General features: G+C 43.4%; 1 protein-coding gene across 1 annotated transcript; it reads right to left on the bottom strand.

Moving 5' to 3' along the window:
• Positions 1-222: 222 nt before the first annotated feature.
• LOC104082789 (hephaestin-like protein 1) lies at positions 223-21,536 on the bottom strand. The gene is made up of 12 exons (XM_009586033.1): positions 21,367-21,536; positions 11,787-12,031; positions 10,815-11,027; positions 8,831-9,010; positions 7,567-7,821; positions 6,363-6,531; positions 5,502-5,641; positions 5,200-5,331; positions 2,711-2,719; positions 2,253-2,464; positions 1,660-1,810; positions 223-461 (listed from the first exon to the last, which is right to left on the bottom strand). The coding sequence occupies exons 1-12, from the start codon at positions 21,534-21,536 to the stop codon at positions 223-225; spliced, it is 2,115 nt and encodes a 704-aa protein (XP_009584328.1).
• Between the last annotated feature and the right edge of the window lie 4,089 nt (positions 21,537-25,625).

The following is a 25,625-nucleotide window of genomic DNA, read 5'->3' as shown; positions in this document are numbered from 1 at the left end:
CTATCTCTCTCCCTGCTGCTCTGCCTATCCCAAGGTCATCAAAGCCTCCGCTCTTTGGTGCACATACATATTTGTTTTATAGCACCTTCCCAGAAAAGTAGCCCAGCCTGAATTCTCAGCTATGCCAGGTCCCTACAGTCTCCACACTTTCAGGCTCCCTCGTGCAGAGCAGAGCATCTCACCGACTGTTATTTTGGCTGCCTGATTTCTGCACATGCCACATCACCAAGATAAATTCATGTACGTACCCACACGGTCTGGCTGCATCAGCGCTGTCCCTGATAAATGAGGAAACAAGGCCAGCCCGTCCCTCGTCGTCCCTCTCAGGTCAATGGTGTTTCCTTGAAAATGAACCCCGTGCATGTCGTAGTGACTGCCCAGTCCGATGAGGTGCCAGGAGACCTTGTCGTCCTTGCACATGGCCAAGCCTGGCAGATTACCGAACAAGTAGCCGTTGACAGCTGGAGGAGAAGGAAAGAGCCTGGTTGGCAGCAGGTCAATGGAAAGTCATCACAGAGCCTCCTACCACCTTCCTGGCAAGAGACTCGCAACTCAGCAAGTCATGGCATTAATTAAAGGGGCATTTTGTGAAGCAAAAGTAGCACTGGATAACACCAAATCAATATCTAAATGCTATTCCTGTAAACTCTGAGCTTCTACCTTTTTTTTTTTAGCCTGTAAAATCTTGTAATAGCCCTTTGCAGTGATGTAGCACTTCTCCTCCGAGCTTTTCAGGATGCCTCGCAGACACCAGTTAAGTGTATGAATTAGGTACCTCCTTTAATCCTGGAGAATGTATAACTGGATCATTAAGGCCATGGAATGGGCCATAAAGAGTCTGAGTTATAAATTCAGTTCTGATGGAGCCTTTTTATGTGATTTTGACCTTTGATTTCCACTTTTACTTCCAAAATGTCTTTCTTTCTTTCACAAGATCCTCAAATGCTCTCTGTGATCACTGGGTGAAAGATATTATGGCAGAACAAAACTTTAGTATGAGATACCACCTCATAACAGAAGAATAAAATAGATGGGTCCAGAAAGCCCCGAGGTTCTCTAACAATATATATTCTCAGTCCTCTTCAGAAAACTAAAGCAAAGAGAGGTTATGTCATTTGCTCAAGTCTGCCATGTCAGGAAAAACTTGGAGGAGGTCCATACTGAAGTCAGATACTTACATCCAGAAGTGATGTTTTAAAATATTATTGGTCATTCCCCTGGTCTTTGCCTCTCCTCTTCCAGAGGTGGTCACTGCCCAGGTGGGAGCTGGCAGAGCAGAGCAGGTGGACCTTCGTTATCTGAGTCAGTGCCAAGGCCAGCAGTGAAATTTAAATCACCAGTGAACATTGGCCTCTTCTGCAGTTGGTGCTTGACTCTGGCATTATGCCTTTTTATAGACCCAGGTGTTGCATCTAAAAGCTACACTCTGTTCCCTTTCTCCAGGTGGAGTTGGTAGGTGGATGCATTCATTGCTAATGTGACTGGGGTTTCAACAGGCACTCCAAGGGCATCAGGAGCTGGCCAAAAGCTGACTGACAGCTTTCCACCCCATCCTCCAGTGCACTGCAGCTGGCTATGAATGATGATAAAATCTGCCAACTCATCTTCCTAATATGATTGAAGAAAAGGTATCATTAACAGATATTAGATACTTCATACCATGCATTTTGTTGGATTCCTTGAAATCTGGATCATTTTCATCTACTTTTGAAGGGTCTCCAGTAAATGCTTCGATATTCTTGTTCAGATACCAGCTGTCATTCTCATCAAAGATTGAAAAGAGGAGGTAAAATTCTCTGTCTATTCCTTTCTGTAGCCAACAAGGAAGCCAAGACATTAAAAAAAGTCTGTGCAGAATTACCCAACTAAAAATGATTTTTTTTTTTAACAAAGCTTTCTTTCCCCCCGCAAATTGCAGCTGCCTTCTTACTATGTCCTTGTAGAGACAGGGATTGGCACCCTTCCATCAGCCAGAAGGATAAATAAAGTGTCCATTACTTACTTAGGGTGGAAAGATGCCTTCATTGCTAATAAGTGCATGGAAAAGATGGAAAACCTAGGGACAAGCCAAAATACTGGGGAATGACCGTTTCATGTTCCTAACCATCCCCTTAGGTCAGCTTTTACTTTGAGGAATGACATTTGTTTAATCTCTTAAAACTGAGCTGGGAACTGGGCAAATTGGCCCATATGGGAACCCCCCCAGTGCACCACCCTGCTGTTAGGGACAAGCATATGTCCGTGTTGGGCACCTGCGTCCCGTCGGGATTCAGCGTGTTCTTCCGACAGACCAGCAAAGGCCCCACGAGGCCGGAGTTGGTGTCCTTGACGGCATCAGTGGCTGAATAGTACAGATAGGTCAGGCATGGGGGGTCACTTTCTGATGGACCTCCATTTTCAGGCACCCTCCATTTGTATGTGAAGGTTTCACCTGGCTTAACGTGGGCTCCTGGCTTCAGATAGCCTGCAGAGAGAAAATTGAGAAGCACCAAGGTTATAGGAAGGTTTTGTCTTCCTGAATACAAGCGTTAGCTGGGAGTCAGACATAGCTGCTGGTTTCTGTGGACAAGCTCCCCCTTGCACCCACAGCTCGAGCACCATCCCATAGTCTGGGCACTTATGCCATGGGGACATCTCACCAGAGTCCTGTGCCATGGAGACAACCAAGCCCATTCCCTGTAGAACATGTTTAGCTGCTTCACCCAGACACCTTCCGACGCTATCTGGATTATCTGGATTCAATCAGACAAGACATGCAGAGCTCATCCTTGTGCTTAGATGGCTTCCTCCAATGTTTGTAGCTTACCTGCCCTATCGTTGAGATTCATCTGCGGCATGAACACAGGCTCCGGCTTTTCATTAAGCACCAACAAAGCAATTACATCAGCGAGCGGAGCTGCAGCTGTGGCTCTTTAGAAATTCAAAACAAATCTGATCCTGGTAATTGTTTCTTTTTGATTTTGTAGTAATGCACAGGATCCTCTGTCAGAGTCTCCAGAGGGCGGTTGCTATTACTTTTTTTGGAAGCTACTTTTAAAGGATTTGGTGGATGTAGCACCACTCGTGTAATTTAGCCACTGTAAAAGAGTGTTGGTATCCACTTAGAGAGGACTTACAAAAGGGACTTGAAAGGAAAGTTGGGAAAAGGGCTCAGCCCTGCACCCTTTGTAGAAAAAAAGTGCTAAGTAACCTTTCTGGTCTTTGCTATGAGGAAGATCAAATCAGAAATTTTGTTTAACACTTAGGTATCTATTGACTGGATTTTCTCAGGACAGTCAGATGTGTCTGGCAGCAGCAGACTGCATTGATCTAATACTCCTCTCTAATACTCCAAGAAAATCCTCTTGAAAACTTAGACACGAGTGAAAATAGAGGTATTACATATGAACACTTACTATTTGCTGCAAACCGCAATACAGAGTACTGCTTCAACAGTATACTGGATTTGTCCTGCAAGAGTGCTCAATAAGGAGAACATTGATTTGGAGTTAAAAACCCTCTAATTGGACAAGCGTCAAATGCAACATGGAAGAATATTTCCTCAGAGCACAATGGAAAAAAGATGTCTGCAGACATCTGTAAATGTCTATAGGTACATTTATGTACAGTATTTTCATGTGAATAAGCTGCACTCAGACAATGCACAGCCTTTGAAAAATCTTTTACCTTCAGTGTAAACCTACAGCCCCTATAGGGCCTCCACATGTATACGCTTTTAGATGGATATGATGGAAATCCAATACACAAGGGTTACAAGGAGAGAAAAAGGGGCAGAAAGATTGTTGATGAATCCGGAGTCAGGTTCCTCTCCAAAGACCCAGAGGTGTGCAGCGCACACTGCTGCTGAATTGTGGGGTTTGGTTTGATTTTGCTCCATACCAAAGCGTGCAATGCTGATGGGCGCTATTACTGGGGAGCGTTAAACGAAAGCATGACAGGACTGCGAGCAGAGGGAAGCTGCACTTCCATCAGGGAACTACATCAGACACGTGTGGCATTAGGATGTGTGCAGATAACTTCAAGGCTGAACTTAAGCCAGTTTCGTGATGCATTGGGGCCTGCTGGCAAATTTGTTGTGTTGCAAGGTCAGCAACTAGAGACAACAGAATTTAATAAAGCCTTTTGTATTTATTTTATTGTATGATGTTATAAGTTTTACACGTTGACCTAATTCTCTTAGCACAGTTCTTAAAAGAGGGATTATGTCCTGTGAGTTTCTTTCTGATGTGTTGTAGTAGAAACAAAGCAATTTAGACAACGAGAAACCTACCTTTCTTTTCAGTGCTGCAAATGCAGCAAAAACTTTTTCAGAGACCACAATATTATCTCTGTAGACACTATGGATGGGATTCAGCTCACCTTACTTGAGCCATTTAAGCTTAGTCCCTAACCCAAACTCTAGGCTTCTTCTGTAGTTGATGGAGACAGAAACACCTCTCCAGAGGGTGACCTACTGCCTCCTAAAATAAGTGTTCAAAGTAAATGGGACTTCTCACCCTCTGAAGGGTTTGTTTCTTGTCACTGACTGAAAAAAGTGTCTATCAACTAAATATGACATTTAACATTTAACGGTTAAACTTAGGTGATAAAATTCCTGTCCTTGCAAAAAAGGAGAGGAAGCCTTTGGTAAATGCTCCGTTTCAGCGTTTACATATTTCTGAGGATTAATAAGGATTATCGCTGCTTCACATTCCAGGTCAATCAGATAAAAGCTGCCTCTGACACTGACTATCCTGATAGTGAAGCACGGGCAACACCTGACCTGGATTAGAGAATCAGGAGTGAAGCAACCCAGACCACGTGGATAGCTATATCCAAGGACTCAGCAGGGGCATCATGCCAGATCCTAAGCTTCATAATTCTGGAGCATGTCCAGAGGAGATCCACTGACTGCAGTTGAGCGATATTAGATTAGAACTAATATAAATTGGATTGTGCTTGTGACTTTTGCTCAACACGGACCTCAGCTAGTTTTAGACACCTTGTTTGGCACATGTCCAAGGGAAAGAACCAGCACATTGGCAGACTGGGGGTTGTCCCATGTCCCATGGGTTGTGACTTGTAGGGTAGATGCAAACTAATCAAATAATCCCTTCTGTGCCTTAGCATCCACAAAAAGGGCAAACTTGCAGAGCAACAGAAGATCTTTAGACTCAGGTATTCTGAATGTGACGATACAGCAGTATGGTCAAAACTTACCATCTAAGTAGGGAGCACCTTCCGACAGCTTGCTGAAGCTTACGCCATGGGCCATAATGCTATAGCTTCTTTTGGCTTTGTTGGCAAAAGTAACTAGCACTGTATCTCCCACTTCAGCTTTTATAACGGGGCCTTAAAAAAAGGGAGTGAGGGAAGGTATTAGAAGAACTACCCTCTATCATATTTCCATCTAAACAAGAGAGGGCTGACTAGCAGCTGCATGCACAAAATTCCCCTCTGGATCCAAGTGGATCTGCATTCAAACCCGATGTAATGACAGGAGGGGAAACTATTCACTGTACCAAGTATTCCCAGGTGCTTCATGTCCTCTGACCAAATCTTCTTCTTACTGAACGTTGCATCAGTATATTCCACATAGTGAACTTTCCAGTATTGCCCTCCTATTCTGTCAGTCCCTTGTATGAAATATATTGCAGATTCACTGTGGAATTAACAAATCACACTAGTTAAATAATTGGAGGTTCAGGCAGAAACCTTCATTTTGAATAAAGTTATTACTCCAGACATAGGAGAAATGATGTCCCACGTTACTAGTTTGCATACACATTTCTAGCAGACAAAGGGAGATATTACTGGTCTGAATTACAGTCATAAATTAGTTAGCAAATGGGCATTCATTGTGCATTAGACTTTCATGTGTTTAACCCCAATTAACTTAGGGAGACATCTCTGTCAACTTACCTCTAACTACCTTAGGGCAAGACCTCTGCCATTAGCTGTGCACAATGTGTCTCTAATCCTCATTAGCTTTCCTGGGAGATACTGTAATACAATTCATCTTCATCAGTAATAACAGGGGGAAAAAAACCACCATTATGGCACCTCTGAGAAACACTGATTGTAAGTGTGAAAGCTGCCTGAGAAGTCTTGACATAGGGTCATTAACTCTTGAACTTTGCATACCTCACCAGGGCTCACTTTCTCCATGGATTTAATGGAGCAAGATAAGTGCTTCCAGAAGGCAACTCCGAGCATCGCAGTTACGAATCTAACTTCCCAACAAGGTTGTTTAAGTCCATTGCTCCCTGCCCCTTTCAATTAAAATTAATAACAGTGCAGGGCCTAGCCCTGGTGAATCACTGGGGAAGTCTCACCCAGACTCCTGAAATTAAAACACGACAGGAGAGGACAAGAAAGCTTACCTGCCAGTGGCGTTTAAACCCTGCCCAGTGAATTTATCGTAACCGTCAGGTCCGTAATTCCAGAGCATTTCTTCAGCTGCGATATAATATCTTCTCTTGTGACTGAGTGGTGAAGGCCGAGACAGGTTTTTTTGGCAGATCTGAACATCATATAGTGCCTCCATGCCACCTGGGAGAAGAAAGAGTCTGGAGACAGTCCTTGGCCAGCTGCATAGTCAGCAATCTCATGGATACAAATGCACATTCAAAAGTCTCTAGGAGCTACATGGACTGGAAACAATTACTAGGGTAAATTTCTATTTTTAAAGACTTCCTCTGCCTACACTGGGCCAGATGCTAGCACCCTTCTCTTGCAACGTGGTACTTTATGCCACAGATGAAACCCACTGACATCAATGACACTCTTCAGTGGGCTTATTTAGTCAATTCCTGAATCTGGGTAGGGATGGTAGAATGATTGTGGGGGCCAGAGTGCCTCCTGAATTGTGCAAAATGGCATCATCTCCCCTTGACTTTCATTGAAATAGAGGCTGGTTGTTACCACACTGAAGATATTTGTTGCTTGCCAGAATCAAGTCTGTTTTGTCTGATGAAAATCCCACTGAAATCAATGTGCAAGTTCTTAAAAGTAAAAATTCTCCCAACTCGTCTCTGATATGATAATTATACATTGCCTGCTGTCATGAGACCTCGTTTATGATACGTGCTTTCGGGCTCTCGCACCACACAAATATCACATCACCATCAAATTCCTTCACATAAACGTTTCTGAAAACACTGCCAATTTTTGTCTGAGTCCTGTAAAGGAAAAAGCTATGAAGTGTTCAGCTGGCATGATTTTCCTTTATGTGTAAGTACTTATCTACAACAAAAAGTGATGATGAAGGCTCCTCTCATTGCTCATCAAAATCTCCGGTTTAGATAGAAAGCATGGTGTCAGCGCTGGGTCTAGCAAGCCTTCCTCATATGAATTACACAACTAAGTCATTCATGCTAGCTGAAGATTTGGCCCAACATGTATAATTTCTACTGGTGACTAAACTCATATTCATTATGTTTATCTAGTGAAATACTTTCAAAGTGTTCAGTTAGTCACAAAAAAAGTGTCAAATGCTGCTTCCCCTGGAAACATCTCTGTTTTCTTTTCCAAGCGTAATAGAGGCTAGAACTTCTGAAAGGATCAGGGAGATCTATAGCAGCGTACCTCGTAAGTGCTCATTAACCTGGCACGTTATCAGCCACCTCCCGGGGCTCCCGGGGGTCATCTCTGCTGTGATGAACGTTGCTGGGAACAGACCGACGACATCTGCCCTCTGGTCTCTGTTAGTGAACGTGTGGCCGTAGAAATACGCAGCGTGGATATCTATCTCGCTTCCCATGCCAAACAAGTGCCAGGACATGGAAGTGTCAGCACACATCTCCAAGCCGGGGAGATTGCCATAAATATAACCGTTAATAGCTAAAAACAAAAGTATGAGACTTTATGAGAGCTGAAAGAGAAGTGCCAAGTGCCTCTGACCTCATTTCTAAGGATGATCCTTTCCTGGCCCAGAAAAGAAACTGTCTGATTGTCCACACTGAATAAGGCCCTCACAGGCTCCTCAATGAAGAGTAACATTTTGAACATACAGCTTACAGCTCTGGATGATCAAATGGCCCAAATTCTCTGGTTGGGTCTGTGAAAAACTTTCTGGGTGATATCAAGATGTTGCAAAGGCCAAGTCATCACCAGAAAGGCCTGATAATGAAGTTAACTTGTTCTGCAGCTATTTAGCATGTCTGAAATCTATTTCCTCTTATTCTGAGTCATAGATATACCATTATACAGCAGACTTAAGCAATTTAGATTTGAAAATTATGATATCAGTCAAATCAGTCTAGTCAGCTCTCTCTTCCTCAGCTTCCACACCTGACAATGTATCAGGACACTAGGAGAATGGGACTCATATTTTGCAAAATATTTTAGCTCCTCGGCTCCATGGAACAACCAAAATACAGAGAAATATCTGGATTTAACTTCTTATACCAGATCTCCAAATGGCACAAAGTACTATTGGCCAATGGATCTCTGTAGGGCAGGAACGGTTGTACCAGCCAGCCCACCATCTACAAGGCCCTTTGAGAAATGCTGGACTCTTCCAATACACACATCTCAAAGTGCTCTGCAGCTTGCTTTTCTCTTTTCACAGCTGGTCAAACAGTCACCAAATGGCTTAAATCTGTTGCCTAAGATAAAATGCTAAACAAGTGGCAGAGCTGGGCATGAAAGCCAAATCTCCTTTCTGCAAACCAGTGTGTTGTATGGTATTTAGGGAGAGGCTTTTTATCAACATAGTACTTCAACATCCTGACCCATTCCTTGCTGACACAGATAAAGGAGAGACATCACAAGGGATAGAAAGTCCTACTGAAATGAAGAAAGCCTGGTCACTGCTGTAGGTCACCATTTGCTTAAGAGTCCTGCTCACCATGCATTCGGTTGCTGGTCCGGAAAGCTTCATCCTCTTTGTCAACTGTGGCTGGTTCTAAGCAGAAGGTGTTTATATTCTCATCGAGGTACCAGCTGAAGTTTTCATCTACAATGCTAAACATCAGGGCAAAAGCGTTAGCAGCACCAGTCCCTTCTATTGAGGTCTCATCTGCAGTTCCTAAATTGCAAACGAAAAGGAAAGTGATATAAAAAGCCTTGGAGGGGATTGAATTTAAAAGTGACAATAACTTTGGAGCACTTGAGGAAATACGGTGCTCTGCCCATGATCTATAGGGCAGGATGAATCTCACCTAATTTTGCTCTTCTAAGGCATCTTGTCCCCCCTCGAACAGCCTTTGAACAGACGAGTGCCTCCAAAAGGCAGTTCACCTCATCTAAATCAAGCTGATATTTCAGGATATCTTTGATTTGACATAAGCACAAGTACTTGCCAATATCTGTGGTCCCATTTTCCCCGTCTTTGGCCCGCTGCACTCAACCCTTCCCTTTAGTCAGTGTTAGCATCTGTGTGCCAATGAGCCAGGTCATGGGCCTGATCCAGCCAGAAACCAGTGCCTTTTTTTTTTGACCAGGAATTAAGGAGAGGCAAGTGGTAGTCTGCAGTTCTGTTACATTGAAGCGACTGGTGAGCCATACCCTCAGAATGGCTGTCTAAATGTGCCTCACTCTCCACGGACTAACAAGGAAGCCTCCACAATTATCTAGGACTAGATACTTAAATTTAAAAAGGCTGAAGGCAGGATGAATAGAATCTATTCAGGCTAAGTTCAGTATGATTATCTGAGTGACCATTTGGGGAACAACCTGAGAATATAGGAGTGGTGATACTGAGTAGTCTATTATTAACCATTGGCAGGTTTAGACTTCATCTAATTGTCCAATCTACCTCTGAACCCATGAAAACCTTTGCTTTCCCTGTCTCCTACAGGAGAGAGCTCCAGAGCCTTGCTGTCTGTCCTGTAAGGAGCCACCCACCACCGTTGGACAGAGGACTACAGCAGTAACATCATGCAGATATCCACCTTGATGAATTCAAGACCAAACATGCAGATAACCTGGCCTTTCAGGCTAGGATTGTTTTGAATGTGCTATCTCCTAGCTTCATGTATTATCGCAGTTATTGGCTCAGTTTCACATATTCAGGCAGTTCTGCAGATTTCAAAGGCTCTCCGGGAGAATAAAAGTCTGAGACATTTTAATTGTGTGAGTTAAGCTGGAGACCAGGCTTATCCTTTCCACGTTGAAGTCTTTCTCTTCTTCATATATAAAACCTGTTTCACTTATATGTTCTCTATATAAAATCAGGGCTGATTTTGTACTTTGGGAGTTACTGGAAAGAGACGGCAGAGTTACACATGCCCAGGGGGAAAGGGGGCAACGGCTCAGCTGATAGAGGGGAGAGGGCTGGTACATGGTCCCTCATGGCTCCAGCACAAAATTAGCAGGCTGGTACAGTACACAGTACAGGCCGTCACCTCATCTGTTCAGTGCACGTCCCCGAATGGTTGTGATATACAACTTGTGAGCAAAAATAAATATAATCTGTATGGGGAAAAAAATGACAAAGAACATTGGGGTTTCAAATATGTAAATGCCGAAGTCACCCGCCCAGCCCTAATTTCATTTCCTGGGCAATGAGTCCTTTGCTTGTCCTGAAATGTTTGGGAACATTTATTTTTAGTCTCGGCCACGACTGGCTGGCCACAGAGCATGCTGCAGTCCCTCCACCAGCCGAGGCAAATCTCTTGTGAAGCCAAAGGGGAGCAGGAAGAGGGTTGTCCCAGAGCTACAATACCTACCCTGGGATGCTCCTGGAATGGCCCAGCTATTCCTTGCCCCTTTTTATGGGCTATGTAGGGATAGACTCTAGACCATCATGTTTATACCTGTAAGCAAAAATGACTGTTAAGATGCCAAGCTTGGCAGAGGGGCTTGCTTTATCAGTGTTTCTAGCTCAGTACCTTTTTTACAAACCAGCAGTGGCCCAATTAAACCAGATGCAATATCTCTTGGTGTGTCAATGTGAGAATGGTAAATCCAAGTCAAGCAGTTTGAGTCTGCCAAAGTTGGGGAATAATCTTTCCTTACTGGCCATGTGTATGTGTAATTTCCACCGGGAACAACAAAGTCGTCCTCTTTGCTTTTACCGCCGGTTCCATCAGGGTAAAGTGCTCCTAAACAGGAAAAAGGAAGTTTTTAGCCCCCACTTAACTGTTTTCTTAAATAAATGTGTAATTTCTTCTATTTTATTACAGATTTATAAAATAATAACAGCACTCACAAACACTGAGGAATTGTGAAAAAAATCAGAAGTTCTGGTAAAACCATCAAAAAATGTCGAAAGTTAAAATCCATTATTTATCAGTAGACAAAGGTTTAAAAATGCATTAACAGACACTAATTTTTCCTTGGCTCTTTACTCTCATCAGTCATGTACACATTTTGTCAGCTAACATTGTGTATCTTCTCACAGAAAACTGATGAAAGTAATGAAAGTAATACAGTCCTCTAACCAAAATACGCATGCATAGGTTTAGGATTCTGAAAATTAAATCATGCCTATTATAGCCCTATAGAGAGGAAAACATTTACTTACAAGAACTCCATCCATTCAAACATGCTAGAAGTAGAAGGAAGGAGGGAAGATGCTTTGGTGACTTCTAATTCAGGAAAATAATTCAGGAAAAAAGACCTACCTAACCTGTTTCAGTACTGGATTTATCCCAGGCTTCGAAGGTTTGTGGCAAAAAGTTTTAAGAGGTGAGGCTCTACCTGTTTTTAGTCATCAGCTGCAATTACTGATGAGTTTATGAGAAGGTGTTCTAAAGTTCTCTGATGTCAATGGCCAGAACAATAAATACTTGGACAAACTTTTAGCCATGATATTAGCTACTCCAGGGGAAAAGGAGAGGAAAAGGCAAACCAGTTTTTACCTTCAGAGTCCTTGTCATAGAAGACCCCGTGCGGATGCACAGAATATGGGCGGGAAGCAAAGTTTTTTAGGTGGACGATAAAGACATCCTCTTCTTCTGCCTTCAGCACTGGCCCGAGAAACCCCAGCCAGGCTGCTTTGGGGATCTCCTGGGAGTAAGTGTCATCTGTGAATTGCCTAAAAATAGCCTTTTTGTACACACGCCCTATCCGGTTGGCTCCTCTTGTCGCATACACACTTGCAAACCTAGTGTTGGGAAGGGAAGATAATTTAGAGACAAAAAAACTCCTTTAAAAGTTGATCAAATAACTGGTGCTTGCAGCACAGATAAATAGTTCCCTGGACATATCAAATAGCTGGTAGAATAAAAGCTGAGGAGTAAACCTGGACAGCAAGCGCTAGCAGGGTCCAAGTCCCTTTCTGTACAGTAACAGATGTAGGATTGCAGGTCTGGTCTTTAGCACGGTTACTACAAGTCTTCACTTGAGGACCAGCCGCTCAGGCCTTTCTGTACAGTTTTAGCAGCTTCTCCCTCTTTTGAAGGTTTGAAACCTCACATCTGAAAGCATGACTCTTCAGAAGGAAAAGAAAACCAAATTAAGTTTTTTCAAAAGCCAATAAGAGCGATTCTAATCAACAAGTTTGACACCCCAGAAGAGTAGCATGAAATATTTTTTGCATGAAATGCATCATTTCTACATTCCAGAGTCTATGTTTATAGCAACTTCAAGTGATGGTGAACCAACCATATGGTCAGTGGTTGACATATTATAGCTATTAAATACCTGCTCCCTTCGAATCCTTAATTGCATTTGTAGTCTAATATCATCTAGCTCCACACTCCAACCACTGGTTCCTATCAAGCCCTCTCTCAGATCAAAGAAGCCACATACCATCAAGAGCTGCTTTTCTATGCAGGCACTTGCATAAGCTTTAATTAATTGACTAAATTGCCTCCTACCCTTCTTCTGGACAAACCAAGTACACTGACATTCTTTATGCCACAGATCTTTCCCAAAGCTCTTTTCTGAAAACCTTCCACTATTTCTCTCTCTCTTTTGAAGTCTGAACACAAGAACTCCACACAATAGGCAAGTAATATTCCAGCTAAAGCCAGAGGTGCTCCCAGTCAATATTTCTTACACAGCTGTGAATTACTTTTGCCCTTTTAACTATAATATCATACTGGCAACCCATGTTCATCCCGTCTGTTATGATATAAAACCTTTTTTTACTTCTGTCCAGGTTACAGCTGACAAGTATGATACACATTTTTCATCCCTAAATATCCCACACAAAGAGGGTAGAAATTAACCCCTTTGCTACACAACCAGCAGTGGACTGTATGACCAATTTCACCATAGTTGACTGCTCCAGGAGTTTTTGCAATCCCTGAAGATTATTTGAACTTTCACGTTTCCTAACAAACTCATAAAAAAACTGAGCTAAATTTTCCTGAAGTATCACTGGCAGAAATATAGCAATTTCATATTTATAGTGAGTTTTTGTGACTGGCCAGTTCACCTGCTTGAACCCATTTTGTTTAGGTGCTTTTGTGCAGTGCCAGAAACCTAAGTGTTGGATGTCACATGAGTTGAAAGGTATGATTTGCTATAATTTCTTCACCATAAGATCCACTACTCCCCCTTTTCAAGCCATCTCTGCATGACACCATAACTCACAACATCCCCCGTCTGTGGTTATTACACCTCCGTGGCCACTGTCTAAACCAAATCCCTGAAGTGATCCACATACAAAAGCCTCTAAAAAGAAGGCTTTTCCATTTGAAAAATGTGCTTTATAACAAGCCAAGAGCTATTTCGGCACAAATGAAAACGTTCCAATGATACTGCTGTGGCAGAAACAGTTGGCAAGGATGGAGGGGAAGGGACAGAAGTTTCTTAGTCTGCTTCTTCACAGAATAATGTATGTCAGATAAATACACCCCAAAAGCATGGTTAAGGAACGAGTTGCCAAGAAGTCTGGATTTTCAGTCAATTAGCAGGTCTGTGGTAACTGTCTGTGTGCACAGCAAGACCTGGCAAGTCATACCATGCTCACCGAGGAAAAGATGTCTTCCACTGCCTGGTGGGAAGAGCTGCTACAAGAGCCCTTACCACAGAGTAGTAGGTGGTGTCAGCAGTAGTGCAGTGTAAATGCATGTGCTTCCTTACCTCATGGCGATGTATTCATGTGGCTATGCCCTAATTCGAATTATAAATTGATTTTTAAAATGGTTTATAACAAATTTTCTTTAGAAAAAAATCAAATAGATGTTTTTTCAGAAAGTACTTGTTTTCAGGAGACACTTTTCAGCAGAATTTTTTCCATTTTTTCCATTTCCATCAGCCACCAAATATTTTAAATGAGGTGCTGCAGTGGCACTGTGCTGTCCCCATGAAGGTAGTGCCCTTATGCCTTTGGCTTTCTGGCCAGACAACATTGCACGCTGTCCCATAACTTCACACCCCTGGGATACACTGCCTCTCCTGAAGAAGGAGAACTGTACCCCAGAAAAATGCACTTTTTGATCAGGCTTTGTCAAATGCTTGACATGAGCCTAACTCCTTTAAATGCATAGATCAGGGATCCCAAAATCCAGTTAGGTATTGAGGTTCAAGAAATCATCCTGAGAAAACTCTGTAGGTTTAGGCACCAGAGACTTCCTCAGTGCCTAAAGCCATGCTGTAGCACCTCTGTTGGCTAGATCTGTGCCTGTCTCCTACTTAAAGCCATCTAGGAGTCAGGAAAAAAAGTCTTTTTAGTGCTTAGTGAAAGGAGGCCCATTCAAACCCTCCACCCGTTCAGAGCTGCAGAGCCCATTGTCAGTGCAATGGGTATCAGCTGCAGTCACAATTTAGGTGATGCTCTTCTATGCAGGGCATCAAGCAATGCAAGAGTCATGGAGCCAGAAAGGGATCACAGCACGAAAGGAGCAACCTGGCCTCTTGGCCCTTGGTTAATTAGGGGTTTTATTTAATCATTGTCCGAAAGAAAACAACCAATCAGCTCTGGGAGACAAATCCTACATGCCACTGATGCCCTTGCTGTTGCATTACAGACTCAGGCTCTTTCATAGCTTACTTTCCTTCTAGATCCACGCTTTCCAAAGGGCAGAAGAGTTTCCTACCCAAAATACCCTGATGCTTGGGAGTTTCCTGGGGTGCAGACACTTCAGCCTCACTCCTCCTTCTGTCTGGGAGGGGTAGAGCCCAGTTCTTCTACCTATGCAGAGACATGTATTTTCAGCACGTCCTTTTGGTTGCCCTCAGTATCTGAAAACAGAGCACACCGGTTGTTTAGAGTCCCACTCTAGGTGTCCAGACTGCCCCATTTCATCCAGGGGGACTTTTGGGTGCCCACCTCAGCCTTGCAAGTAGCTGGTAGCTTTGTGCCTCTTTACAAGTGTTGCTGTGCTGCACATTACAGTGCTTAAAGTCCTTTGCAGAAAGACTATCCACACTGGAGCTAATGGCATCAGCCATAGGAAGCTCATAGAAAGGATGCATGGGTGTGAGTGACTTCTCCTCTGCACTCCCAGATGCCTGGATCATGGGCATGTGGCCACACTCTGGGGCTGGTATCTTCACCCAGTGCCACAGTGCAACCAGTGGATGTGTCAGAGGGAGCTGGCACAGGCTCAGTGCCACGGCCCCTGCTGCTCCATCAGTGGGGCACAGAGGTTTCCCCGCTTCTTTCTTTCAGTGAGAGCTTCTTCTCAGTGCTCCATGAAGTCTCTGCTGCCAGTGCCATTCGTACCAGCATGTCTCCCACCCCGCAGTTCCTTACCACCCATCTCCAGAGTCCCTCAGAGATTTTCTCAGCTTCAGGATAGTGTCCTGATGACCTTTCATCTCCTGTCTTTGATAACAGTTCTCAAACACCATTCCCTGTCTTCTTTCTGTCTTCTTTTGATGGGGTCTGCTTCCTTGGGAAACACTTCACATTTTCAATCACTGAGTTAAACATCTCCTTCAACTGCATCTCCTGTTTCATTCTTTCCCATCCACTGACTTTCCAATATGTTATTGCAGCAGTGGCTTTTCCAAATGCTATAATGGTTAAACACATCCAATTCTCTGAATCTGCCTTTGCGTCTTTCTTCCAGTGGTCACAATGTGCCTATTCTACTGGGCACCCCCTGCCAAAATGTCTCCTATCTGTCATTCCTCTCTTGTCACAAGAAGACAAACCTTCTCCCTGCTTCTTCATGCTCCCCTGCTCACTTCAAACTGCTTCATCCTCCTGGTGGCTTTGTGATATTGCTGCCTGAACCTTTTCCATCTTTCTGGTCTTGTGCAGATGTAAGAGCTGCTCTTCTAAATCTTGACTATCTCCCTCCAACTCAGTTGTCAGCCTGCACTTCGTGTGCAGAAAGTCATGATGATCAGTCAGTCCCACTTCTTATAGGAGAGGGGAATACTCCATCTTCTGGAGCTGTACCCATGCAAGCTTCCAAAATTCCCTCCTTCATCGCCTCCAGTCAGGCCAGTCTTGAGGTTACATATAGAGGTAAGCAGGCTTGTGAGTCAGGGCATAAAAAATCTTGTTCAGACTAAGAAAACCATGCAAATCCTGCCTTTATTTCTGTGCTTGATTTCATTTTGCCAGTTGACCACTCTCAGCAGTTCTTAAGCTCCAGGAAAAGCTGGCAATGCACATGAATGGGACAGGGAGTTATTAATAGGGAATTAACTCTAATTCCTTAAAATAAGCATTAATGTAATCACAGACATCCATCTCCCTGCAATGATGAGCACTACGACTCTTCCAAATGAAAGAAATAGTAAAACAAGAGTGTCATGTAGATTCTACTTCAAATCAAGACTAGACATGCAGATAATCTGCCATCTGAGGGTAGGACCATGAGTTAGGGTAGGACCATGAGTTAAGTGTAATTTCTACACCTATCTGTTTTATCACACAGAAAAAGTATTTTGCCAACATTTTAACCGTGTTTATGTTATCTTTGATCTTAAGCAACAGACCTACAGCCTAACAGAGGTTATTTTTTTCAAGAGGTGCTTACATGAGTACTATGTTACAGTGTGCAGTAAGAAATGGAAAGAGCTACATGTTGTGCATGGCCAAACAAACAGCTCCTCAGTAGGCTGGAGACAGACGCCTCGCTGATACAATTTCAAAGCCTGCTGACTTTGTTTGCCACTGTAATCACCACTGAAAAATCAGCACTTCAGATAACTACCAGATGTGGAGTCCCAAATTTTCTCCTGCGGTTAACATGCCCAATAGCCACTGTACGCTTCTGGGTGCAACTGTAGGCAAATGCAAACTTTCTTTTATTACCATTGTTCCACTAAAGTCCCATAGATTTTACACTGACAACTATTTAAACAACTATCTTTATGGGTTTGTTCCCTAAAATCTGATGGTGGTGAAACCTTCCTTACTCTCTACCCTCTTCACATACTCTATGGCTGGGTTTATAACAGGTTTTTTTCCTCAGAGTTCCCCATTTTTCCTGTGGCTGGAGTAAGCTAGGACAGTGCCCATGGCTCCAGGCTGCCCCAGGGTCGTGTAACCTGTTCAGGGTAACTCTGCCAAACCATGACTCCTGTGCTAAGGCCAATGCAATGTCTGTGCTAGAGGGATGGCCAGTGGAGGAGGACCAGTGATGCCAACTCACATTTGTAGATGGTGCCCTGGCCATCAAACAACAAAGTAAGTTGTGTGTCCTCAGAAGAGAGAGACACAATGTCCTCAAAAGATGTTTTAGGCCTTTCCTGACCCACATGAGCCACAGAAGAGGTCAATCAAACCCATAAAATCTTAGATGAAGCTCTGAGGTGTCACTGGTTAAGTGTACTATAATGGTTTCTCTCCTAGAATAAACTTCTGCTTCCCCTGAAGTCAATAACAAAACTCCTCTCAGGCTTCATTTGAGCCAGGATTTCACCTTGGATGCCCTTTTGATGTTGACCCTTCCCACAATGATCATGTCCACTGATGCAATTGGGTCATTTGGCCGCATGATGACTAATGCCATTAGCATTTGTGACAACAGATTCACTGTCATTTATCTGGGTGGGATCTCCTCATAGGCAAATTCCACAAACTGTGTTTGATGCTGTGGTAACAAAAAACACCCGTTAGTGTTGGTGGGTGCAAGACTTGGCCCAGATAAATGTAGGATTGGTGGCCTAAAGAGAAGGGATGAGCTGTTACATCAGGCAAAACTTAGTAACATCTACCACCAGCAGAGCAAGATTTAAGTGTCCATCATATAAACTAGTATCAAATTAATTTAAAAGGATTATCAACCAAACTCTAATCTTGAGGGCTGAGCCACAGTAGGGAGGAAAAGACTGATGTATGTGAAGCCACAACACCTAGGTGTATTTTTCTCTTGAAAGGTTGTTGCCTATGTGATCATTAAAGGGAGCAGGCAATGTTTGAGCTCATCCTCCTCCTGCAGCAATATTCATGCCCTAACCCACAAAATCTCACCGGGATCTGCAGCACGTCCAGCAGCACTGACAGCACCTTGCACCCTGTGTGTCCAGTCCACCATGGTTTAATGATGTCAACTCTTTCACCAGTTACATCAGGTGGGAGGGGATGCTGAACACCTTCCCAGCTCACCTCTACTCAGTGGCCGTAATTTGGATCTGTGATTTCCAAAGTCCTGTGTGCTTCAGAAAATGTCAGCTTAATTTTTGAAGGGAGAACCGAGAGTGAAATGTCTTGGTTTCATTCATAACACTCCAAATTATGAGAATTAGCAGATCAGCTCGAGGCTTCAAGTAGACAAGACAAATGGCAGAGGCAAACAGTCTCATTACTGTCTTTACATAAGAAGCACTGATGCACAGCAAGATACTTGCTCTGTGCAAGCTGCAGGCTGGCCCTTGAGCACTGCAGCAACACAAGGCATAATAAAAATTAGCATCCAAGCAGAATAGTTACGGTAACACAGGGCTGGGTTTGGGTTAATCAGCTCTGACGAGAGGCAGCCTTTTCAGCTCACACCCAGGGAGGTGCTGATGCAGCTCTACGGCTCCTGGCTCGGGAGGCAGGTCACTCAGCACCAGCACAGCAGGAACTGAGCAGCGTAGCCATGCCTGGTGCCAGAACCAGCTCACCTGATTTCCAGCCCCATGCCTCAGCTACCGGTCTCCTTTCTCCTCTTTCCTGCTAAAAACTAAAGGCTGAGGAAGGTATTATTGACTTTGGCACAGCAACATTGAAAATCCTCTCTTAAATCTCGCTATCTGATCCAGGTAATGTAACACTTTCCATTACACACTTGCTAATTCAGCATTTTTATTAAGTAGTGAAGAATAAGTGGTTTTGATCGTATCTCTGTGGGCTACCTGGAATCAAAGGAAGCATTCCTTTATGTATATGCACCAACTCTTCTAAAGATAATCAGCTTGTCTGCAACCTCTTTATCTTCACTTCCCTATCAATAAAACTGGGATAGTGCCCCATCAGATGCGTGCTGTGAGGGTGCATCACAAGGTGAGGAAGTGCTAGGCTCAGCGAGCCCGAGCGTTGCTGCTTGCAGAACACAGCTGGCTCAAAACGCACTTCTGTCTTTACCTAGGAACCGATCCTTAAACTTTGTTTATGGAACTACATTTTTTATAATATCCATAGGAACCAATTAATTAGCTGAAAAGTAACTCATTAGTATACTGCTTTAAATTTACATTAGAGGTTATCCTAAAGAGCTAAATAGTCAAAATAGCTATGACTGGTTCACTATTTAGTCCACATGCTTATGCAGACACGCTATTATTCCAGAATATAGCACTTTATTCTGGCTCAATTCAATACAGTTTGGAAATGGAGTAAACTAGTTGCAGGAATCACTTTATTATTCTGCAGTAGAAGTCTTCATGTAGGGAGCTCATTACAAACAGCTCCCCAGCTTTGAATGTGTAGTCTACCTTAAAATCCAAATTATATTTCCTCTGTCAGTAAACCCTTTGGAATTAACATTCTGTAATTATTACGTTACAGCAATGACTGAAGACATAAGCTATCATCCTTCCCTGTCATGCCATGTAAAAGGCATCACATTTATGTCACAGACTTTAAAGTAAATGTGTCACTTGATGTTCAGGGAACACGAAAGTGCCCTGAAAGTGCAATTTACCAAACAAATTCCAAGTCTCTCTGTAGTATCAGGGTGGATTTACAGGTACTTGCCCTTCACTTAAAGCTGAGCTATTTTTAGTAAGAGGTCTTCCAGTTTAGGGAGTGGACGAAGTTATCCTCTGCTAAAAAGAATAGGGAAGTGAGAAATTCAAGTGTTTAACACAACTGAAGAATAACCTTTCCAGCAAAGCCTGTTCTCATGGCCTGGGAACAAACTATTACCCTGAATTTTACCTATAAAGGTAACACCTATTGACTTGGATGCTCTCTGGGACCTCCAGTGTTAAGAGCATAAGCATAAGTTTGTGTTGAAAAATAAAATTCTTTCTTGCCTCCTGCTTGTGGCAAAATAATTTCCTTTAAGAAATACAACTGAGAGTGGTTCTGAAATTACCAGCCACTAGAGAAAAGTCCAGCATTGCTTGGGATTTCCTGAAAAGCCAGAAGGGACATTTCCATTTCTAACTCGCTGGGACACAGCACCCAGCTCCCAGTGTGCCTCCAAACCTGGTATGGACACCAGGACCTCCTCACTCGCTCACAGCTCCCACCCCAAACCCAAGCCTAGACTCAGAGGAAGGACCCCCAAACTATCTCTAGGGTGTCAAAGATATCAATGAAAACTTAAAAATATTCCCACACATGTTTGAAGCCCGTGCTGTAGAGAGGCACCAAGGGTCTGTGCCATCCCCATGCAATGTCCAGGCCAGCTCTGCCGGTGTGGGAGGGACACGCAGCCAACCCCAGCAGTGTGGCATGAGAACAGACGCCTGTTTTCCACTGGCCGAGGCACAATTCATCACAGTGCTTACCTACGCACTCCAGTTTCAGCACAGGTGATCACCGGGACTTCAGCGTGACCATTCGGCATTGTATATTTAAGCACTTATCTAAATAGATTTCCTAAATGGAGGTCTCCATATTGCATACACTGCAGGGATATATGGACCATCTACTTGTCTCTCAATCGTAGGTACTACACACATCTGAATTCTACAATGTCGTACCAAGGCCCCCAACATTTACAGTCTCACAGGGAGAAAACTTACAGTCTTTTGCCAGTTAAACAGACTTCTATTTCTCATTGCAAAGAGCTGTGCTTGATTATGGCAAAGGTGCAATTTGCCTTTGGACAAGTCCCCGAAATACCCGCATCTCCATGAAACACACACGGGATTTTGAACCCACTACCTGACACTATTTTAAGAAATACCAGTTCCTTAACTTCACTTTCAAATACACACTAACTATCACCTTGCTTAATCAACCACGATAGAAGAGAAGTCAACCAAGGTCTACTCTTGCCTTGAAGCTGAAATTCTGCCTCTGACAACATCGTTGGAAGAAAAACAAGAAAAGGCCATCTTAAGACATTCACAGCAACATTAACCACGTTAGTCAATTTTCTTTGGAGTCGTCGATACATCTCCGATTTATCAGAGACCCCAGTGACTTACTTGTCCTCTAAGAGGTTTTGTCCTGTGATCAGATTTTTCCCAGACGGTGCATAGTCCCAGTTCTCTTCCACAATCCCGAGGTAATAGGTTCTGGTCTTTGCTTCCACCACTGCAAACAGCCAGAGGAACCCAAGAGCACGAAGGCAGCCACCATGCTGCGTGGGAGGCATTTGTAGTTGTGATGGTGAGGCTGGCAGCGGGCAGGCAGCAGCAGGATGCACCACAGAGAGCTCACCCCTCCCTCCCAGCTCTCAACAAGTTATAAATAAGGAATGGACAGAGCAAAGCTCCTCCTTTTCAGCAGGTAGGACTCGGATAGGTAGAGAGCCTGAGTATGCAGAGCAGGGCTAGGGAGGAGGTTGCTGCCATGGCAGGACCTTTGCCAATCCTTCGGTGAATGCATAAATTGCTCACTTACCTGTCCAGGCTAGAGCTAGTTGGTGGTTTTTGGAAGTTTGGATGCTTTTTTGTCCTCCTTTTTCCAGACTAGGTGGTATGGTGTGTTGGAGCAGCTTTTTGTTGGTCTTTTTGCCATCCCTGTCAAAACCCTTTTTTTTTCAGTTTTAATTTAACTCCTTTACCATGTCTGAGATTTCTAAAGCTAGCATCTTGCTGCTTTCGTTGGGTTTTTTCAATGGCATAACACTAGTTTACAATTCAGCATTATCAGAGAGAGAGAGAATTCTCCAGTACCTCTCCAATTTCTAGGATTTTCTGACCCATTTATTACTATGGCAAGTGATCTGAATGTATTCAGTTTTAGAGTGCCCAAAATGAGGCCCCTTTTTACAAACATTTCTGGAAATTAGAGCCCTTGTAAAGTCTTTCCGCTTGGACACCTAAGAATTGAGGCACACAAAGATCACCCTTTTCTTAAACTTGGTAACTAATGTGCCCATGTAGCTCTCTAGAAAATCAGTCCTTCCCTTTATAGCTTAACTTCCTCTAAGAGGACATCTCTATCACCATCTTGGCAAAGCAAAGTGTAAACCTATGCGAGTATGAATTGATAGGATATTCTAAACCATTTAGGTAATATCCCCTAGGTGGCAAGAGACTCTGCAAAATCATACTGCTCTTTTACTCATTTTTAACTGACTAAAGACATTAAAAAGTTGCAGTTCTGGAATACAGCCTTACACTTGAGATTCATTGCCAGGTTTAACAGTTGTGAAATTCCCCTTTCAGCTCCAGAACCATCTGACCTCTTCCCGTTGAAGCTAATGGTTACTCATGGCTAGGGGTGTTAAGAGGCTTCTCAAATGAACTTGGTAGCCACAGATTTAACTTCATCTGTCAAAACCTAGCGAAGTGATGTGAGTGGTTTTATGTGGCAGTCGCATGAGGTTCACCCTCTGGCATACGACAGCCACAGCTACACGTACGGTCAGCTGTGCTGAACGCCTCTCACCATCACTGGTGTGCAGGTGGCTCTGAAGTCACACACAGAATTCAAAAAGCAGGTGGGGTTCATAGCATCCTGGCCTCCAGCCACCCGGACCATGGTGAGTCTCATCTAAATTCAGACACAAGGCACACAGACACACGGAGTAACTTACTAAAGAAGTTTTCGGTTTCTTTAGGCCGTTCATTGCATCTCTTTAGCTGTGAGGACTGAAAGTCCAGTATACACAGGTAAGGATACAGTCAGACAGTTGCAAATGGTCATATTTAATGTAGCTGTAAAAGCAAGAGTCCCTCAGCCATAAGCTGCTCTCTGATACACGCTGATGTTCATTTTCTCAAGTCAGTTAACTGATGAACAACGAGGAGAAGTGATAGGACAATACAGATGTCGTATAGAGATCCTGATCCTCAGAAGCGGCACCACACACTTCCTGATAACCTTGAAGACCTTGCTCATCTCTTCATTCTTCTGCTGCAAACCACACGCAGCCCAGCCTCTTGGCATCTCACGTCAATCTATCTCCTCTCTTCCAAAATACCAGTAGTTAAAAATCATCTTCCTTTTCCACTTCTTTGTTGTGTCACTCAGTTACTCAAATGATGCCAACTAATAGTACTGCGATGCTAAAAGGCATAATTAGAAAGCAAAAGAAAAGACAATGACTGCAGGACAGGCAGAGGCTTTGCCAGCCAGTAGCACAGCTATCAAATGTGCAACTGTGGTGGGAGCAACAGGCCAGCTGGTGGGCTATGAAGCTGTGAGAAAGCCAAGGTGGCCTTTTAACAGGTTAGCAGATTCCCACTGTGATCTTTGCACAGGCCCTGCAGCCTTCTGCAGTGAATACTTCCCTTGCCCAGAGTAGCTGTCCTGAGCCAAGGCAACCTACGAGCTTCATCTCCTGTCACTCAAGCACCTGAGTTTACAGAACTGGGTGCCTGTTATGCAAATGTTCATTGTTATAACATATGAACATTTGCATTTGAATAGGAAATATGTTTATTTAGAGGGTAGCGTGCACTTTAAATGAGATTGTGTAGAGCTCAATTGCTTAAATCAGCCATTTGCATGGCATTAGACATATTTAAAGACCAGGTACAGTTTTGCTATGACCTCTGTCTGTTTTCTTTTTTGCAACTAAGGAATTCTGTTATATGTTTAACATAAATCTCTGTAGATGTGGACTCATAATTCAAGTGCATTGAGCTAATGGGGAATAGGAAGGGGAGTGTCCAATTCTGAGCTGGCACCTGACTGCACTATAGTCATTTAAATAATAATAGTGCTATGTCCTAGTTTTTCTATTGCTTCTCATGTGCCCAGGATTGGGTCCTGGTTGCTTTCTTGCTAGAATAACTATTCAAAATTCAAATACAAAGTTAATTTCTTTGTCCATTACTGTAAAAATTATTTGTGTGACAGGAATAATGTGTGGGCATTAGCACCCTATATCAGCAATGTGTGGTAAGTCTGGTAAACGCCTTAGCTTGGCTTCAGCATTTACTAGATCTGGCAACTTGTATACCCTTTGCATCCACACATTAACACTTAATTACCTTGTCACATCATTAAACCCAGGCACATTTACATTCCGGAGAGGTGCTGTGGGCATGAGTCAGAAAAAGATGAAAGAACAGCTGTTTTGCCCTTGCATCAGGAAAATTTCTGGGAAGCTCCCCTCCGGCGGAAAGGTAATGGGATTAAGTTTGTCCCTTTGTTCAGGATCCTTTCAGCAAAAGGGTTGGATACTGGTTCCTCTGAGACTTTCTGTCCCTCCGAAGGCTAAAATTAGTGCATGGCTGGGTTTCGAAGTTTTGTAATGAGGAGCAATGTTCATAGGTCTGAAGTGCAAACATCTTGAGTACCAGTTTGTGAATGAGCCCCGAAACATCACCAATGGAGCTTTCTTTTTAAGCACATCAGGAGTGATTGCAATACTTAGCTTAAATTAATCCAGCAAAGCCCAGACTTTTGCCAACTAATGTTAGTGAATTAGCTAGAATACCTAAGTTAACCTGGCGATGGCCATAAGGTCAGTGAAGAGAGATGTTGGATGTGCTGATCTTCTGCATTGACTATACCTCAGTTCCTTGAAATTAGGCAACATGAGTTCAGAGATGAGCACTTTATTCAGACTGCCTACCACTGAAACCCAGCTTGCATTCTCCATTGAGCAGATGATGAGCTGATGTTCGAGCAGATGATGAGCTGATGTTCAAGCAGACTGACTACCCTGTTTCCTCTGCTTCTTCTTGTTAGCAGTAGAGTTCCCATTTGTACACACTTGTTCCTGGTCCCTCTGCTGTGTTGGTTTGTGTCTGCATTGCAATCCAGGTTGGGGAATTAGTCTGCCTGTTTCCAGGGTAAGACTACCCTCAGCTGGTATTGCCACCAGACCTGGAGCTCTGCCTGTAGTGACCATCCCAAGGCAACAAAGAGTGCCTGTGGTAAAGCTGGGAACTGAGTTACACCCTCCCAAGTTTCACACCACTCTTTTAACCAAGCCATCCTTCCCCTTCCTCGGTTTTCCCACACTCTCCAGCCACGAACACATATTAAATACAAAAACCTCACAGTACCTCTGTGAAAAACAATTTCACTTGCACTTTCTAATCATTTTTTGAGTTGCAGCACTAGCGTGCAGAAGGTAAACTTCATGTTATAGTCTTGTAGTCACACCGTGTGTATCTGAATTAGTGGAATTTTTGGAGTTCATGCTGGAGGTTGGAAATCTCAAAAACCGTCTGCCCTGAAGGCTTCCACCACTTCTATTTGCAATTCTGGATAGGACCTTGGTAAGAAAGGATTCCTGGTCATACACAGCACTTCCTAGGAGCACTGCAAGTCTGAGTAC

Source organism: Fulmarus glacialis, unplaced genomic scaffold (genome assembly GCF_000690835.1).
Source record: "Fulmarus glacialis isolate BGI_N327 unplaced genomic scaffold, ASM69083v1 scaffold19849, whole genome shotgun sequence".
Lineage (NCBI taxonomy): Eukaryota > Metazoa > Chordata > Aves > Procellariiformes > Procellariidae > Fulmarus > Fulmarus glacialis.
Note: the sequence above shows the minus strand (reverse complement) of the source record. Positions and strands in the feature narration are given on the sequence as shown.